Genomic DNA, 19,756 nt, shown 5'->3' with positions numbered 1-19,756 from the left:
TGACATCCACCTTCCTGATTCGCTGGCGTTGGTCATGTGACACGACTGCTGAAAAACGGCGCGGACTTCCACCTTGTATCACCTTTCATTAAAGAGTATAAAAGTATGAAAATACTGCAAATACTGATGCAAATACTGCCCATTGTGTAGTTATGATTGTCTTTAGGCTTGCCATCCTTCCACTTCCAAGTGGTAAGTGACATGCACTGGGATCACACACACAGCGGCTCAGTCCCGAATCACAGCTTGTGCACTTCACTTGCGCGCTCTGTGAGCTGCGCAGGGCCGGAGTGCGCACCCTCCAGAGGGCACTCGCTGTTCAGGGCGGAGTGATTTGGAGCGCAGGATGCCTGCGGAGCCGAGCGTATCCGTGTATTGGCGTTGCTATGTGCACGCGAATCGTGTATTGGTGTTGCTGTGTGCACACTAATCGTTTTAAAAACGTTAATCTGATGATCCGCTGATACGGTCTAATGTAAACATGGGCTAAATATTCACATTTAGTCTGGCTTGCCAGGCTAAAACAGAACCCCAAAATAAACTCCTTACACTCTGGGACATGTTCGAGTGTTCATTTGTACCGGTGTACGGATTTTATTTTCAAAGAAAAACAAATATCCCTGGGCCCTGCTGACATCTTACTCTCTCCGAGGTTCAAATACTGCACTCTGAGGACAAAGTCCTTGGGTATTTCAGTGATGTAATTTTCATACTACTTCGAGCTTTTGAACCAGTCTAAATCAAAATTCAACAAATTTTAATGCTTAAAGATGAAGAGTGTAAACAAACTGGCGAAATGAAAGGAGCAATTTGTGAAAAATGCTATTATAATAATAATAATAATAATAATAATAATAATAATAAATTCTTGAAAAACAAAACATTTTTTCAAACCCATCAAAAACTTTCATTCCATATTTTCTTGTGGTTTTGTTTTCGAGTAGGGTTTTTATTTCGCCCTCGGTTGGTTCAACGACAAGCTCCGCCATTTTGTTTTACTCTACTCGCGGTATATGAGCCGATATCCTAGTAGTAGAGTAGCCAATCAGAGCACGTGATTGCGCATATCTAGTGAACATGGACAGAATAAAATAAAATATATATGTCCTATCTAGGATTTGTTTCCTAAATGCCATTTTATTTACACTTACTCAATTAAAAGTTTAACAACAAGGCTTTGGATATACCAAGGTCCCTTTGGAGAGCTGTACCGAGCATCTTAAAGTGCATATCCTGGACCAAATTCCTTTTTTTTTTTTTTTTTTAAAATACGAAAGCATGTCCCTTTACACACTCATCCAGAAGCATAATTTTGCACAAGGCCATCTGTCTACAGCAGAAAAAAATAAAATAACAAAACACGTCTGGAAAAATCCCAAGGGAGTCTGGAGCCAGATTCGTGACGTTACCTGCGGAAGCACCAGCAGGCTGCGCGAGCTTTGCACGGTTTCAGTGCACAGCCTGTGTAGACCAAGCGCTCCCATTTCTCTCTCATTGTCCAGTCTTTTGGGAAACGATGAGTACTAATCCCATCAAGATTGGTGTCGCTACACCCTCCTACGATACATCTGTTAACCATTTTAATAATTACACGATAACGTTGAAGAAATCTGCAGAAAACCACCAGGTCGTTTTCTCATAAACAAACCAGCGCTGACGTAGGATTCAGGGGAAGGCGTCCCACACGCGACGTCACGAAAATCAACGTTTGTCAGGAAATCCAAATGGCAAGTTTTTTCAGAGGCGGACCAATTCGCCTCAAATGGCTTGATTTCAACTGAATTTTTCTGGTATTGCGCAAGGTAAAAAAATTGCAGAGAATGCAAAACGTGACAGATATTTAACCAAAGTTTAATATAAAATAGGAGAATTCCATTGACCTTGCTCCTGAATTTACCCGCGATATGCACTTAAAACATATCCAATCCTTCCGTTTTCTCCAATTTAATCTGCTTTGGAGCTGTAAACCACAGCAGTGATTTCGTCTCTGCTATGTCCCCCGACCCAAACAGCACGAGGAAAGGAAAGCTCACCTCACATCCACCTCCTCACCTGGTGGCCCTCTTTAAAGCTGAGTCCGAAGTCGATGAGCTTGAAGCACTCGTCGTCAGGGCTCCAGAGAATGTTGCGAGGCTTGAGGTCGGCGTGCACGTATCCCTCGCGGTGCAGGAAACACAGCGCCTCCAGGACATCACGGGCACAGTGCTGGATCAGCCACATGGAGTGGCCCTGGCTGCTGCCTCTCACCAGCAACTCCGACACGCTCACGTCCAGAAGCTCCAGCAACAAGCAGCGGGTCGCTATGCCCAGCGGGTTGTGATTGGTGAACACGCCGTACAGCGTTACTGCGGATAAAAACAACATGAACACGGATGCCTACGCATTGCACAAGCTGTCACTTATTTGTATTTTTTAATATGTGGACGATCCTCTGACAGAGCACGACTGCACTGATACTTAGGGATTTTTATTTTATAACAATGTACCTCTTTACCGCAATCCACATTACGCTCCTACTATTCTTGTCATATGGACACTTCAACTATAATAAATTGATTCAATTCGGTTTTATTTACATGGCGCTTTTAGCAACGGACATGGTCACAGAAACCCGGACATAAATAAATGTATGCCTAATAATCTGCTCTCTCTCTACACACACATTACTTCTGCTGCCTGTAGCCCAGGAGTAATAGGGTTATACCCGGAACAAATTAGTAACAAGCTGAAAATTTCAGAATATGTTCAGAATACCTTTAGGAAGAACATACTAAAAGTCCCCGGAAATCCCCCTTGTGCTCTCTGAGAAATTCAAGATGGCGTCCAAAATGGCCACCAAATGGAGATCTGCCCATATCTCAGGCCCAAAACAAAATATTAATGCAATTAAAAGGTCAGAATATATGTTTTGTAGCGTAGGAGAGTAAATTCCAATGTGTGTGTATTAATTACATTGTGTATTAACATTATATAATAACAATGTACACATTATAATAACAGTATATTTGTGTATAATGTGTTCGCTTGCCATGTCTGGTTAGATTGTCATATTTTTGTACAACCCCGATTCCAAAAAAGTTGGGACAAAGTACAAATTGTAAATAAAAACGGAATGCAATAATTTACAAATCTCAAAAACTGATATTGTATTCACAATAGAACATAACATATCAAATGTCGAAAGTGAGACATTTTGAAATTTCATGCCAAATATTGGCTCATTTGAAATTTCATGACAGCAACACATCTCAAAAAAGTTGGGACAGGGGCAATAAGAGGCTGGAAAAGTTAAAGGTACAAAAAAGGAACAGCTGGAGGACCAAATTGCAACTCATTAGGTCAATTGGCAATAGGTCATTAACATGACTGGGTATAAAAAGAGCATCTTGGAGTGGCAGCGGCTCTCAGAAGTAAAGATGGGAAGAGGATCACCAATCCCCCTAATTCTGCGCCGACAAATAGTGGAGCAATATCAGAAAGGAGTTCGACAGTGTAAAATTGCAAAGAGTTTGAACATATCATCATCTACAGTGCATAATATCATCAAAAGATTCAGAGAATCTGGAAGAATCTCTGTGCGTAAAGGTCAAGGCCAGATAACCATACTGGGTGCCCGTGATCTTCGGGCCCTTAGACGGCACTGCATCACATACAGGCATGCTTCTGTATTGGAAATCACAAAATGGGCTCAGGAATATTTCCAGAGAACATTATCTGTGAACACAATTCACCGTGCCATCCGCCATTGCCAGCTAAAACCCTATAGTTCAAAGAAGAAGCCGTATCTAAACATGATCCAGAAGCGCAGACGTCTTCTCTGGGCCAAGGCTCATTTAAAATGGACTGTGGCAAAGTGGAAAACTGTTCTGTGGTCAGACGAATCAAAATTTGAAGTTCTTTATGGAAATCAGGGACACCGTGTCATTCGGACTAAAGAGGAGAAGGACGACCCAAGTTATCATCAGCGCTCAGTTCAGAAGCCTGCATCTCTGATGGTATGGGGTTGCATTAGTGCTTGTGGCATGGGCAGCTTATGGCCCTTTTCCACTACCCTTTTTCAGCTCGCTTCAGCTCACTTCAGCCCGACACGGCTCGCGTTTCGACTACCAAAAACCAGCACGACTCAGCTCGTTTCAGCCCTGCTTAGCCCCTAAAACTCGCACGGTTTTGGAGTGGGGCTGAAGCGAGCCAAGCCGTGCCGACTGAGGTTGGGGGCGTGAGCAGACACTCCCCTGTGCACTGATTGGTGAGGAGGAGTGTCCTCACATGCCCACACACGCCCCGCGAGCGCGCTGGGATCTGTAAACACCGCAAACCCGGAAGAAGAATAATTATGAATTACGAGAATTTCTGAAGCCTTATGCGCCTCGCCTCATCTATACGCTCTTGCCAGTATCTGTCCGCGTTGTCGGTGACAACAAGCCACAGCACCAAGACCAGCAACACTAACGGCTCCATGTCCTCCATGTTTATTGTTTACTATTCGGGTCGTGAGACTACCGCTTAAAAGATCACTGAATCAGTGACATATACAGAGCATCGTGGACGAGTTCGTGGAGCGCAAGGCTCGTCGTATGCCCTTCAAATAATGCGCGCAGTAGGCTATTGATGTTTTATTATGAGCCATGTACAGTATGTCGCCTAATGTTTTTTTGTTTGAGTTACATGTTCGTTTGAAGGACTTAATGTACAAAATAACATAGTTGCACCCCGTAGTGTTGAAATTGGTAAACACAGTGCATTCAGTGAGGTTTGCACCGCCCTCCTTTTATTTCTGACTCTTCCTGCCACCACTCTGAGCGCTCATTCGTATGCCCTTCAAATAATGTGCGCAGTATAGGCTATTGATGTTTTATTATGAGCCATGTACAGTATCCTAATGTTTTTTGTTTCTGAGTTACATGTTCGTTTGAAGGACTTGATGTACTAAATAACATAGTTGCACCCGGTAGTGTTGAAATTGGTAAACACCGCAGTTGCGGACATTTTGTAGCCTAAAATGATGTTATGATAAGCTTTAATAAAATGCCCGGTCATTTGCCCCGCCCCCGGCCCGGCTCTGACTTGTTCCGCCACTGTCACTGATGTCACTGTTTGCGCTGCTTAACGACATCACGTGACGTCCACCCACTTTCACTAACTCCACCCAATGTGTCCACCCACTTCCAGCCAGCACGGTTCAGCGCGGTTGTAGTCGAAATGCAACTCCAACAGCCCCGCTCAGCTCGACTCAGCTCGACTCGGCACGGCACAGCCGCGTTTGTAGTGGAAAAGCGGCATTACACATCTGGAAAGACACCATCAATGCTGAAAGGTATATCCAGGTTCTAGAGCAACATATGCTCCCATCCAGACGACGCCTCTTTCAGGGAAGACCTTGCATTTTCCAACAGGACAATGCCAAACCACATACTGCATCAATTACAGCATCATGGCTGCGTAGAAGAAGGGTCCGGGTACTGAACTGGCCAGCCTGCAGTCCAGATCTTTCACCCATAGAAAACATTTGGCGCGTCATAAAACGGAAGATACGACAAAAAAGACCTAAGACAGTTGAGCAACTAGAATCCTACATTAGACAAGAATGGGTTAACATTCCTATCCCTAAACTTGAGCAACTTGTCTCCTCAGTCCCCAGACGTTTACAGACTGTTGTAAAGAGAAAAGGGGATGTCTCACAGTGGGAAACATGGCCTTGTCCCAACTTTTTTGAGATGTGTTGTTGTCATGAAATTTAAAATCACCTAATTTTTCTCTTTAAATGATGCATTTTCTCAGTTTAAACATTTGATATGTCATCTATGTTCTATTCTGAATAAAATATGGAATTTTGAAACTTCCACATCATTGCATTCCGTTTTTATTTACAGTTTGTACTTTGTCCCAACTTTTTTGGAATTGGGGTTGTATTCCCAGGCGTTAACTAATGAGCTTATGCCATCATGTGTTATCCGTCCGGCGTCGTCCACATTTCACGAAAATCGCTTATTCTCTCTTGGTTCACTGATTTTTTTTTTCTTTTTGCCAGGAAGGTAGATCTGCCTGGGGTGCACATAGCTTCTACCCAAATTTGCATAATTGCAATTAATAATGAAGATATAGAGTAATTAATCAATCAATCCCTAATGAGCAGTTTCCACACAAATCACTGCTTCTCCCTCAATTCTTCAGTGATTTTGATTCTTTCTGGCATGAAGGTAGAGCTACCGAGAGTGCATATAACTTCTACCCAGATTTGCTTCATTACAATTATTAACGAAGTTATGGACTAATTAAGCCTTAATGAGTGAGCAGTTCAACAAAAAAATTGCTGCTTCTTGGTCAATTCCTCATTGTTTTGGATTCTTTCTAGCGAACAGGTCGATATTTCTAGGGTGGATATCGCTTCTGTATACTATAGCTTGCAACATTTATTGCGCAAGGTGGCCCACTTTAGATCGTTTTTTCTGGACTAGATGGGGCTGGAGTGAGCTACGCCGTCATTGATGGTCTCATTATTATATTCCTTTTTTTTTTTTTTTTTAGATTAACTGGGACTGACTATGCCATTTGCTTATTTTCCAGTATATTTATTGTAATGTGTTGTTCTTAAAGGAGAACTGAAGTCATTTTTAAACTTGCTTTATTTCTTAATTAACGTGTTATTCAATTACGTTCTCGGTTTTAGTAACCTTATATCGTGACTCGTATCGGCAACTAATTGCAATTAAATATTATACTTATCGGCCTATTCGGTTGTTAGCCGTGTTGAATTGAGTTTGTTTGGTCCACGGCAGGCGTCGCTTATCCGCGCGATCTTCACGAAACTTGTGCGAGACTTCGAAACGTGAAGCGTCAGCCAGGTGTCAGTGCCGCCATTTTGAAAACTGGTTTTCCAAACAAAATATTGCACAAAAACGAGTTTAAATGACGATTACTGCCTACTTTTTTCAAACTTTCCTGATTGCTATCAAAAAAACAAAACTTCTGGCTTGATTACGTCAGCATTCAAAAGAGGGCGCGCGTGTCTGACAACGTTGGCAGATGTCGGTCACTTTGGTTTCCGCTCTATGTTTTACTTCCGTCCTACGATGTCTCGCACAGGTCTCAACGAATCTCGTTTACGGCCATTGCTTTGACATATGGACTGATATATTACAGAGCATATTTCAAACACTCATAACTTGCTATAGCAGCGACAAAATAGCTGTCAAAAATGCATTCCTATATTTAATAAAATGAGATAAATAGAATTTTGATAAAAGATTTGCCTTCAGTTCTCCTTTAATGTGTATTGTTTTATATTATATCTTTTTGTCCTCCATGTCAGTTTCTTTTTCTTTTCTGCCTGATGGCAGGTCTGGCTCTGACGTCCATCAGAGTTTCTAGCAGCAGCTTCCTGTTGCCTTTGACCAGATTATTATCGAGGTTTTTCTCCTCTCAACCATTCACCCCTACGGTCAATTTAGAGCCACCAATTTGCCTAACCTGCATGTCTTTGGAATGTGGGGGAAACCGGAGCACCCGGAGGAAACCCACGCGGACACGAGGAGAACATGCAAACTCCACACAGAAAGGCCTCCAATTGGCCACTGGGCTCAAACCCAGAACCTTCCTGCTGTGAGGCAACAGTGCTAACCACTACACCACCGTGCCACCTTGTGTCAGTTTAATGGACAATAAAGTAGTCAGATTATGATTGAGCTGAACACGTTTCCTGACCTGATCCATCAGAAGCCAAGGCATCAAGGTCAGAGAAGCAGCTTTGGGACCAAAAGATTGCTGGTTTGAGTCCCTAGACCCACAGGAATGGCTGAAGTGCCCTTGAGCAAGACACTCAACCTCTGATCTGATCCATGGCCTAAAGGTCAGAGAAGCAGCTTTGGGACCAAAAGGTTGCTGGTTTGAGTCCCTAGACCAGCAGGAATGGCTGAAGTGCCCTTGAGTAAGACACTCAACCCCTGATCTGATCCATGGCCGAAAGGTCAGAGAAGCAGCTTTGGGACTAAAAGTTTGCTGGTTCGATTCCGTAGACCAGCAGGAATGGCTGAAGTGCCCTTCAGCAAGATACTCAACCCCTGATCGGATCTGATCCATGGCCTAAAGATCAGAGAAGCAGCTTTGGGACCAAAAGGTTGCTGGTTCGATTCCCTGGACCAGCAGGAATGGCTGAAGTGCTCTTGAGCAAGACACTCAACCCCTGATCTGATCTGATCCATGGCCTAAAGGTCAAAGAAGCAGCTTTGGGACCAAAAGGTTGCTGGTTTGAGTCCCTGGACCAGCAGGAATGGCTGAAGTGCCCTTGAGTAAGACACTCAACCCCTGATCTGATCTGATCCATGGCCTAAAGGTCAAAGAAGCAGCTTTGGGACCAAAAGGTTGCTGGTTCGATTCCCTGGACCAGCAGGAATGGCTGAAGTGCCCTTCAGCAAGATACTCAACCCCTGATCGGATCTGATCCATGGCCTAAAGATCAGAGAAGCAGCTTTGGGACCAAAAGGTTGCTGGTTCGATTCCCTGGACCAGCAGGAATGGCTGAAGTGCTCTTGAGCAAGACACTCAACCCCTGATCTGATCCATGGCCTAAAGGTCAAAGAAGCAGCTTTGAGACCAAAAGGTTGCTGGTTCAATTCCGTAGACCAGCAAAAATGGCTGAAGTGCCCTTCAGCAAGATACTCAACCCCTGATCTGATCTGATCCATGGCCTAAAGGTCAAAGAAGCAGCTTTGAGACCAAAAGGTTGCTGGTTCAATTCTGTAGACCAGCAGGAATGGCTGAAGTGCTCTTGAGCAAGACACTCAACCCCTGATCTGATCTGATCCATGGCCTAAAGGTCAAAGAAGCAGCTTTGAGACCAAAAGGTTGCTGGTTCGATTCCGTAGACCAGCAGGAATGGCTGAAGTGCTCTTGAGCAAACCCCAGGCTGCTCTGGATAAGAGCGCCTGGTAAATACCTGTTATGTAATGTACTGATCTACTGGCTGTTTCGATGATTATATCCTGTGAACACAAGACAGTGTACAAAAGCAAGGGCTGGTGTTTCCTAGAAATCAAATCAAGTACACAAGTCGACACGGTGAATCAGCCTTACCGATATTTTTGTGGCCCTGGATGTCCTCTAGCACGGATCTTTCCTTGAGATAGCCGTAATCTCCACCCTGAGCATCCAGCAGAAACTCTTTCACAGCAGCACAACTGGACCTGGCAGAGCTCACCCGGTACACAGAGGCAGACCCTCCCTGTCCTAACCGAGCCTGCACCTTCCACATCTCCCCAAAGATCTCAAACAGAACCGGCTGCACGACCTGATCCACCTTCTCTCCGCTCCCAGCTGCTACTGTGAGTCCGGCTGCGTTCGCGTTTGGACTGGACATGTTTTCACGGCCACTAAGCTACAGTCAACTAGCATTTGATTGAGTGCTACTCCCAGGGGAATACAGCGTGACAGAGAAGCGGCTGCTCAGTTCGGTACCTTGTCTAAAGCACTAAGATCAGCTGACTAAAACGCGCTCGTGCTTGGCATTATATACTCCAGGTTCTGGTCCAGTTAGCATGTGGCTAAGCTACCAGAAGAGTTAGCAAACTAAGTTAGCGGTGTCGCACTTCACTTCTTAAATAAATACCAAACCGAGGCTCATTATTCACGGCATACTTCACTAAACACCTCACAGCTTAAAGACCCGAACTTTAGATTTTATAAGCTGAGTTACATCGGGTTCGGAAATTGTAAATGCCATTGTTTTGGCGGCCATTGTTCAGGAAGTGAGAGTCAACTACTTCCGGAGTTCAACTACTTCCGGTGCACGCTACTGCAGCGCGTCATTGTTTAAACAGTGAACTAGTTCAAGGTTTTATGATTAAATTGCTTTACCTGACACACTTGAGACTTACTAGTGCATCTCCAAAAAATTAGAATACCATGAAAAAGTTCCTTTTTTTCATAATTTAATTCAAAAAAAGTAAATATTCTATATTCATTGCACTACCGTTCAAAAGTTTGGGGTCACCCAGACAATTTTGTGTTTTCCATGAAAAGTCACACTTTTATTTACCACCATAAGTTGTAAAATGAATAGAAAATATAGTCAAGACATTTTTCTGGTGGGCGGCACGGTGGTGTAGTGGTTAGCGCTGTCGCCTCACAGCAAGAAGGTCCGGGTTTGAGTCCCGTGGCCGGCGAGGGCCTTTCTGTGTGGAGTTTGCATGTTCTCCCCGTGTCCGCGTGGGTTTCCTCCGGGTGCTCCGGTTTCCCCCACAGTCCAAAGACATGCAGATTAGGTTAACTGGTGACTCTAAATTGAGCGTAGGTGTGAATGTGAGTGTGAATGGTTGTCTGTGTCTATGTGTCAGCCCTGTGATGACCTGGCGACTTATCCAGGGTGTACCCCGCCTTTCGCCCGTGGTCAGCTGGGATAGGCTCCAGCTTGCCTGCGACCCTGTAGAACAGGATAAAGCGGCTAGAGATAATGAGATGAGATGATTTTTCTGGCCATTTTGAGCATTTAATTGACCCCACAAATGTGATGCTCCAGAAACTCAATCTGCTCAAAGGAAGGTCAGTTTTATAGCTTCTCTAAAGAGCTCAACTGTTTTCAGCTGTGCTGACATGATTGTACAAGGGTTTTCTAATCATCCATTAGCCTTCTGAGGCAATGAGCAAACACATTGTACCATTAGAACACTGGTACCAAAATCCAGAATTGTGACACCCAAAGGCATTTTTGAGACAAAGTCGGCAAACAGTCTTATTTTGTAAATTTATGTGTGCCGAATTCAAATCTGCAATATGCCGAGCTCTATCTGACCTCTGTTGACCTCTAGAGGTCATTGAACTTTGGGCCTGTAAACGTCTCAGCTGAACCCAGTTTCTCAGCTTTTAAGGAATGAAATGTACTAAAATGATTAATGAAGTTAGCAAATGGCCTTGTTTGTTAAATGTTTGGGTGCTGAATTCATTTTTCATTTGTAAAACGACATATGACCTCTGATAACCTCAAGGTCATTAAACTTGGCCTATAGGCCTATGCATTTAACGGCATTTTTAAACTGACTTTACTCCCCCAAAAAGAATATGAACAGACAAAAAACAAATAGAAAGGAACAAATACAACATTAAATGCCAGTCCATGTACATGTGACTTACTTTTCACAATGAGAATGCCTCGGCGATCACCTTACATAACATTGCATTACATTTAGCGGTTATTGTTTATACAAAGCTACTGAAAAAAGGACAGATTCAGCAGCATACAAAATGTGGGGGCATACAGGGTATACAGGTTCATCAGGGTTAGTATATATGAGAGTTTTTTTCTTTGTTGTTTGTGTTTTGTTTTAAACGGGGTAAAGCCTTTACAAAAAACAAACAACAAAGAAAAAAACCTCTCATATATACTAACCCTGATTAACCTGTATACCCTGTATGCCCCCACATTTTGTATGCTGCTGAATCTGTCCTTTTTTCAGTAGCGTTGTATAAACAATATCCGCTAAATGGAATGCAATGTTATGTAAGGTGATCGCCTAGGCATTCTCATTATGAAAAGTAAGTCACATGTACATGGACTGGCATTTAATGTTGTATTTGTTCCTTTCTATTTGTTTTTTGTCTGTTCATATTCTTTTTGGGGGAGTAAAGTCAGTTTAAAAATGCCGTTAAATGCATAGGCCTATAGGCCAAGTTTAATGACCTTGAGGTTATCAGAGGTCATATGTCGTTTTACAAATGAAAAATGAATTCAGCACCCAAACATTTAACAAACAAGGCCATTTGCTAACTTCATTAATCATTTTAGTACATTTCATTCCTTAGAAAGCTGAGAAACTGGGTTCAGCTGAGACGTTTACAGGCCCAAAGTTCAATGACCTCTAGAGGTCAACAGAGGTCAGATAGAGCTCGGCATATTGCAGATTTGAATTTGGCACACCCAAATTGACAAAATAAGACTGTTTGCCGATTTTGTCTAAAAAATGCCTTTAACTCCTTAAATAAGCACTTTTTTGAATTTTGGTACCAGTCTTTAGAACACTGGAGTGATAGTTGCTGGAAATGGGCCTCTATACACCTATGTAGATATTGCACCAAAAACCAGACATTTGCAGCTAGAATAGTCATTTACCACATTAGCAATGTATAGAGTGTATTTCTGATTAGTTTAAAGTGATCTTCATTGAAAAGAACAGTGCTTTTCTTTCAAAAATAAGGACATTTCAAAGTGACCCCAAACTTTTGAACGGTAGTGTACATGTAAAGTGAAATATTTAAAGCCTTTTTTGTTTTAATTTTGATGATTATGGCTTATAGCTCATGAAAATCAGAAATCCAGTATCTCAATTTATTAGAATATTCCCTAAGATCAATAAAAAAAAGGATTTACAATACAGAAATGCCCAACTTCTGAAAAGTATATTCATTTATACACTCAATACTTGGTTGGGGCTCCTTTACCATGAATTACTGTAGCAATGCGGTGTGGCATGGAGGTGATCAGTCTGTGGCACTGCTGAGGTGTTATTGAAGCCCAGGTTGCTTTGATAGTGGCCTTCAGCGTATCTGTATTTTTGGGTCGGGTGTTTCTCATCTTCCTCTTGACAATACCCCATAGATTCTCTATGGGGTTCAGGTCAGGTAAGTTGGCTGGCCAATCAAACACAGTAATATCATGGTCAGCAAACCATTTGGTAGTAGTTTTGGCACTGTGGGTGGGTGCTAAGTCCTGCTGGAAAAGGAAATCAGCATCTCCAAAAAGCTCGTCAGCAGATGGAAGCATGAAGTGCTCTAAAATCTGGTAGATGGCTGTGTTGACTTTGGACTTGATAAAATACAGTGGACCAACACCAGCAGATGACATGGCACCCCAAATCATCACAGACTGTGGAAACTTCACACTGGGCTTCAAACACCTTGGATTCTGTGCCTCTCCACTCTTATAATATTATTATGATAAAGATTGTCAGGCCAAGATGCCTTTATTTGTCACACGTACACTCAAGTGCAGTGAAATTTAACCTCCTGCATTTAACCCATCTGAAGCAGTGAACACACACAAGTGAGCAATGAGCACATACACACAGGCGCCTTGCTCAAGGGCACTTCAGCCCAATCTCAGGCCATGGCCGCCCCATGTTAACCTAACCGCATGTCTTTGAACTGTGGAGGAAACCCATGCAGACACGGGGAGAACATGTAAGCTCCACACAGAAAGGCTCCCGTCAGCCACTGGGCTCAAACCCAGAAATTTCTTGCTGTGAAGCAACAGTGCTAAACACTACACCACTGTGCCACCCATAATTATACATGCACATTCCTTTCGGGTGTTTAACATGTCTTTCTCTTTCAAAATTCTCTCAAAATTTTCCGTATTTAACAAAGCAAACCTGGCGGCCATGTTTGTTTACAAATTGTCACAGTCGCTCACTCGCCAGCATGGAAGTTTTGCGTCTCCGACATGTGACGTCATGTTGTCTTGACAACCATGCAACATCGTAAACCATATTCAACGCTCATTCTCTATTGCGTAGAGTGATGTAATACACGTCGGATTAGCGATATGATAACAACATTGCATGCTATCAAACCAAATGAATGAAACCTGCTAGAAGTGAATAGAACACATGCTTTTATTCCATCGAAAAAGTGTCCTGGATGTGTAATAATCACCGATATTCAATGAACCTGAGGCGGATAATTGTTTTAATATAAATACACAGGTGATTTTTTTTTTAATTATTAAAAAATTATTTATTTGAAACTTCAAAAGCAGGGCGGCACGGTGGTGTAGTGGTTAGCGCTGTCGCCTCACAGCAAGAAGGTCCTGGGTTCGAGCCCCGGGGCCGGCGAGAGCCTTTCTGTGTGGAGTTTGCATGTTCTCCCCGTGTCTGCGTGGGTTTCCTCCGGGTGCTCCGGTTTCCCCCACAGTCCAAAGACATGCAGGTTAGGTTAACTGGTGACTCTAAATTGACCGTAGGTGTGAATGTGAGTGTGAATGGTTGTCTGTGTCTATGTGTCAGCCCTGTGATGACCTGGCGACTTGTCCAGGGTGTACCCCGCCTTTCGCCCGTAGTCAGCTGGGATAGGCTCCAGCTTGCCTGCGACCCTGTAGAAGGATAAAGCGGCTAGAGATAATGTGATGTGATGTGATGTGTCTTCAAAAGCAGCATGCAAATGTAATACCTGGCACAGTGCAGACTTGTGTCACTTATCAATGTCAAGTCACAAAAAAATACTTGGTTTTGAAATCGATAAAATAAATCACAATTCCACCTGATCTTTGAATAGTTTTAGACCAAACTTCGTAGCATCTTTAATGCTTTTAGGAACAGTATTTTCTTTCATCATTTGTAATTCTTCCTCGCTTACAGTGACAAAGCAATCGGCAGCCATTTTGCTGAGTCGCTCAAGGTGATTATCGAGAAATAGTCCGAATTTCTCGACCAATCAACACGCACAATTTTCTATCATCACCTGTGTATTTATACTAAAAAATTACAAACAAGAATTATTTCTATAGTAAAGTCTGGAATTTAACTTCCATTCAATGATATTATGACTTTAACTAAATACATTTATAAATACAGGTTTGGGCGGCACGGTGGTGTAGTGGTTAGTACTGTCGCCTCACAGCAAGAAGGTTCTGGGTTCAAGCCCAGGTGGCTGACGGGGGCCTTTCTGTGTGGAGTTTGCATGCTCTCCCCATGTCTGCGTGGGTTTCCTCGGGGTGCTCCGGTTTCCCCTACAGTCCGAAGACATGCAGGTTAGGCTAATTGGTGGCTCTGAATTGACCGTAGGTGTGAATGTGAGTGTGAATAGTTGCGTGTCTCTCTGTATCAGCTCTGTGATGATCGAGCGACTTGTCCAGGGTGTATCCCGCCTCTCATCCATAGTCAGCTGGGATAGGTTCCAGCTTGCACGCAACCCTGCACAGGATAAGCGGTTACAGATAATGGATGGATGAATAATTCATAAGCCTTTATCACTGAGTATCTTTACAGAGATATAGATATAGATTGAGCTTTATATCCCTAATGAGAGATCCAGAGGTGGCAGTGACAAAGAAAATAACTCCCTGAAACGACATGAGGAAGAAACCTGGAGAGGAATCAGACCCAAAAGTGAACCCATCCTCATTTCGGTGCCATTGGATCGTGCGATTATAGATCTTTACTCTTCTATAGCTGAATACTTGAGAGTTGAGTCATTTATCTGAGTTACATGTCAATCCTGAGATCAAGATGCTGACCTCTTCTGTTTTCCACCCCCATGCTTCACAGTAGGTGTGGTGTTCTTTGGATGCAACTCAGCATTCTTTCTCCTCCAAACACGACAAGTTGAGTTTTTACCAAAAAGTTCTATTTTGGTTTCATCTGATCATATGACATTCTCCCAATCCTCTTCTGGATCATCCAAATGCTCTCTATCAAACTTCAGACGGGCCTGGACATGCACTGGCTTAAGCAGGGGGACACGTCTGGCACTGCAGGATTTGAGTCCCTGGCGGTGTAGTGTGTTACTGATGGTAGACTTTGTTACTTTGGTCCCAGCTCTCTGCAGGTCATTCACTAGGTCCCCCCGTGTGGTTCTGGGATTTTTGCTCACCGTTCTTGTGATCATTTTGACCCCACGGGGTGAGATCTTACCTATTGCAGATTCAGTCTTCCCAGCCTGGTGCAGGTCTACAATTTTGTTTCTGGTGTCCTTTGACAGCTCTTTGGTCTTGGCCAAAGTGGAGTTTGGAGTGTGACTGTTTGAGGTTGTGGACAGGGGTCCTTTATACTGATAACGAGTTCAAACAGGTGCCATTAATACAGGTAACGAGTGGAGGACAGAGGAGCCTCTTAAAGAAGAAGTTACAGGTCTGTGAGAGCCAGAAATCTTGCTTGTTTGTAGGTGACCAAATACTTATTTTACCGAGGAATTTACCAATTAATTCATTAAAAATCCTACAATGTTATTTCCTGGATTCTTTCCCCCATTCTGTCTCTCACAGTTGAAGTGTACCTATGATGAAAATTATAGTCCTCTCTCATCTTTATAAGTGGGAGAACTTCCACAATTGGTGGCTGACTAAATACTTTTTTGCCCCACTGTATATACACACAGTGGTGCAGAATTTTCTATATTTCTGCATAAATATGACCTAAAACATCATCAGATTTTCACACAAGTCCTAAAAGTAGATAAAGAGAACCCAGTTAAACAAACGAGACAAAAATATAATACTTGGTCATTGATTTATTGAGGAAAATTATCTAAATATTACATATCTGTGAGTGGCAAAAGTATGTGAACCTTTGCTTTCAGTATCTGGTGTGACCCCCTTGTGCAGCAATAACTGCAACTAAACATTTCCGGTAACTGTTGATCAGTCCTGCACACCGGCTTGGAGGAATTTCATCCCATTCCTCCGTACAGAACAGCTTCAACTCTGGGATGGTGGTGGGTTTCCTCACATGAACTGCTCACTTCAGGTCCTTCCACAACATTTTGATTGGATTAAGGTCAGGACTTTGACTTGGCCATTCCAAAACATGAACTTTATTCTTCTTTAACCATTCTTTGGTAGAACGACTTGTGTGCTTTGGGTCGTGGCCTTGCTGCATGACCCACCTTCTCTTGAGATTCAGTTCATGGACAGATGTCCTGACATTTTCCTTTAGAATTTGCTGGTATAATTCAGAATTCATTGTTCCATCAATGATGGCAAGCCGTCCCGGCCCGGATGCAGCAAAATAGGCACAAACCATGATACGACCACCACCATGTTTCACAGATGGGATAAGGTTCTTAAGCTGGAATGGAGTGTTCTTTCTCCAAACATAACGCTTCTCATTTAAACCAAAAAGTTCTATTTTGGTCTTATCTGTCCACAAAACATTTTTCCAATAGCCTTCTGGCTTGTCCATGTGATCTTTAGCAAACTGCTGATGAGCAGCAATGTTCTTTTTGGAGAGCAGTGGCTTTCTCCTTGCAACCCTGCCATGCACACCATTGTTGTTCAGTGTTCTCCTGATGGTGGACTCATGAACATTAACATTAGCCAATGTGAGAGAGGCCTTCAGTTGCTTAGAAGTCACCCTGGGGTCCTTTGTGACCTCACCGACTATTACACGCCTTTGTCTTGGAGTGATCTTTGTTGGTCGACCACTCCTGGGGAGGGTAACAATGGTCTTGAATTTCCTCCATTTGTACACAATCTGTCTGACTGTGGATTGATAGAGTCCAAACTCTTTAGAGATGGTTTTGTAACCTTTTCCAGCCTGATGAGCATCAACAACGCTTTTTCTGAGGTCCTCAGAAATCTCCTTTGTTCGTGACATGATACACTTCCACAAACATGTGTTGTGAAGATCAGACTTTGATAGATCCCTGTTCTTTAAATAAAACAGGGTGCCCACTCACACCTGATTGTCATCCCATTGATTGAAAACACCTGACTCTAATTTCACCTTCAAATGAACTGCTAATCCTAGAGGTTCATATACTTTTGCCACTCACAGATATGTAATATTGGCTCTTGTCTCATTATCTCTAGCCGCTTTATCCTGTTCTACAGGGTCGCAGGCAAGCTGGAGCCTATCCCAGCTGACTACGGGCGAAAGGCGGGATACACCCTGGACAAGTCGCCAGGTCATCACAGGGCTGACGCATAGACACAGACACACTCACACCTACGGTCAATTTAGAGTCACCAGTTAACCTAACCTGCATGTCTTTGGACTGTTGGGGAAACCGGAGCACCCAGAGGAAACATGCAAACTCCGCACAGAAAGGCCCTCGCCGACCACGGGGCTCGAACCCGGACCTTCTTGCTGTGAGGCGACAGCGCTAACCACTACACCACCGTGCCGCCCGTAATATTGGATCATTTTCCTCAATAAATAAATGACCAAGTATCATATTTTTGTCTCATTTGTTTAACTGTGTTCTCTTTATCTACTTTTAGGACTTGTGTGAAAATCTGATGATGTTTTCGGTCATATTTATGCAGAAATATAGAAAATTCTAAAGGGTTCACAAACTTTCAAGCACCACTACGGTATATATATATCTATAAAACCAAGTCAGGGATTGCACATTTCAAGCTCAAACAATGCTGAAACACTTCCTCAAAATGTTTTGGATCAGATGCATTGAAAAAAAATGCATTTTTTATATTAAGTGTGGGAATTAGACGATAGTAAATCTCTGTCGGTCTTTAAAAAATCATTGTATTTATGAATTTATGAAATGTACTTCCTTGGCTAAGAGGAAAGAAATATATATACCTCTGTCATCTTTCTTTGTAAAATTCAATGCTAAGGCAAACCAGTGGACAAAACAGATCTTATAACTTTGTTATTCTGTCTTTTCTTTCTCAAGAAAGTCAATTATTTTGTGCAGTTTTTTGATATTTTGTGTAAACCCTGGCTTCGACCTGTTGCCCTCTGGCAGGCGCTACAGGGCCATACCAGCCAAAACAAACAGACTCAGGGACAGTTTCTTTCCAAGAGCTGTCACAATACTCAACTCAAGTTTGCACTGAGGAATTGTCATGCTTGAACACTACTGACAAGGTCACCATCACCACAATGCTGCTAACCACTTGATCTCAAACCTAGTCTCTCCTTGTCAGACTGTAAATTGTCATATTTGCACTGTAAATGTCACAAGACTGTCATATTGCACTATCATATCAAGTCAGTTCATCTGTTCTTAGACATCCTCTTCCTTTGTCATTTTAAGTACTGTAAACTGTCATATTTGCACTGTTAATATCCTAGCTAGCTGTAAACTGTCTTATTGCACCATCATACCAAGTCAGATCATCTGTTTTTTAGTTGCCTACATACTGAAAATAGGCGTCTGTACATGCCAATGCAGGCGGCACGGTGGTGTAGTGGTTAGCGCTGTCGCCTCACAGCAAGAAGGTCCGGGTTCGAGCCCCGTGGCCGGCGAGGGCCTTTCTGTGCGGAGTTTGCATGTTCTCCCCGTGTCCGCGTGGGTTTCCTCCGGGTGCTCCGGTTTCCCCCACAGTCCAAAGACATGCAGGTTAGGTTAACTGGTGACTCTAAATTGACCATAGGTGTGAATGTGAGTGTGAATGGTTGTCTGTGTCTATGTGTCAGCCCTGTGATGACCTGGCGACTTGTCCAGGGTGTACCCCGCCTTTCGCCCGTAGTCAGCTGGGATAGGCTCCAGCTCGCCTGCGACCCTGTAGAACAGGATAAAGCGGCTAGAGATAATGAGATGAGATGAGAGACATGCCAATGCTACCTCTATCACTTGATGCAGCTAGTCACTTTCTTCTCAACCCTGTTACTGCTATGCACCTGTGTTCCTTCAGTAGTTTTATATTAGTTTTATTGTACATATTTTCCTATGTTTATTTTAGTATTTATGTGTGCACTTTATGGTGAAGCTTTAAATCTCATTGTACTTGTATAATGACACTAAAGGCTTTCTATTCTATTCTATTCTATTCTATTCTAAACATCCTGCTTCCTGCTGCAGTGGTATGAGCTGAGAGCGCCCTCTTTCAGCGCTGTGATTGGGTAATATTTTGTACTCAGCCAATCACAGAGCAGGAGGCGGGCGCCCACCTGCTTCTTGCGGCAGTGGTATGGGCTGAGAGCGCCCTCTTTCAGCGCTGTGATTGGGTAATATTTTGTACTCAGCCAATCACAGAGCAGGAGGCGGGATTTATTGGAATGACAGGCGGCGGTAATGAAAGGGTTTCTTGGGCGCTTCTTCTTCTTCGGTGCCACGTCAAGTGACGGAAACGGGGGGCGGAGCTAGCTCG

General features: G+C 43.2%; 1 protein-coding gene across 2 annotated transcripts in view; it reads right to left on the bottom strand.

Annotated features, from left to right (window-relative positions):
* uhmk1 (U2AF homology motif (UHM) kinase 1) overlaps positions 1 to 9,725 on the bottom strand; it is a 65,911-nt gene extending 56,186 nt beyond the window's left edge. For both annotated transcript variants that reach the window (XR_009654585.1, XM_060920032.1), the window contains exons 1-2: positions 9,070 to 9,725; positions 2,053 to 2,345 (exon numbers count right to left, since the gene is read on the bottom strand). Coding sequence is in view for 1 of the 2 variants with exons in the window: in XM_060920032.1 (XP_060776015.1) it covers positions 2,053 to 2,345; positions 9,070 to 9,352 (576 nt within the window). In the remaining variant the exon portion in view is untranslated. The remainder of the gene's footprint in view (positions 1 to 2,052; positions 2,346 to 9,069) is intronic.
* Between the last annotated feature and the right edge of the window lie 10,031 nt (positions 9,726 to 19,756).

This window comes from Neoarius graeffei, chromosome 4 (assembly GCF_027579695.1).
Source record: "Neoarius graeffei isolate fNeoGra1 chromosome 4, fNeoGra1.pri, whole genome shotgun sequence".
Taxonomy (NCBI): Eukaryota; Metazoa; Chordata; class Actinopteri; order Siluriformes; family Ariidae; genus Neoarius; species Neoarius graeffei.
This window is presented reverse-complemented; position numbering and strand designations above follow the sequence as displayed.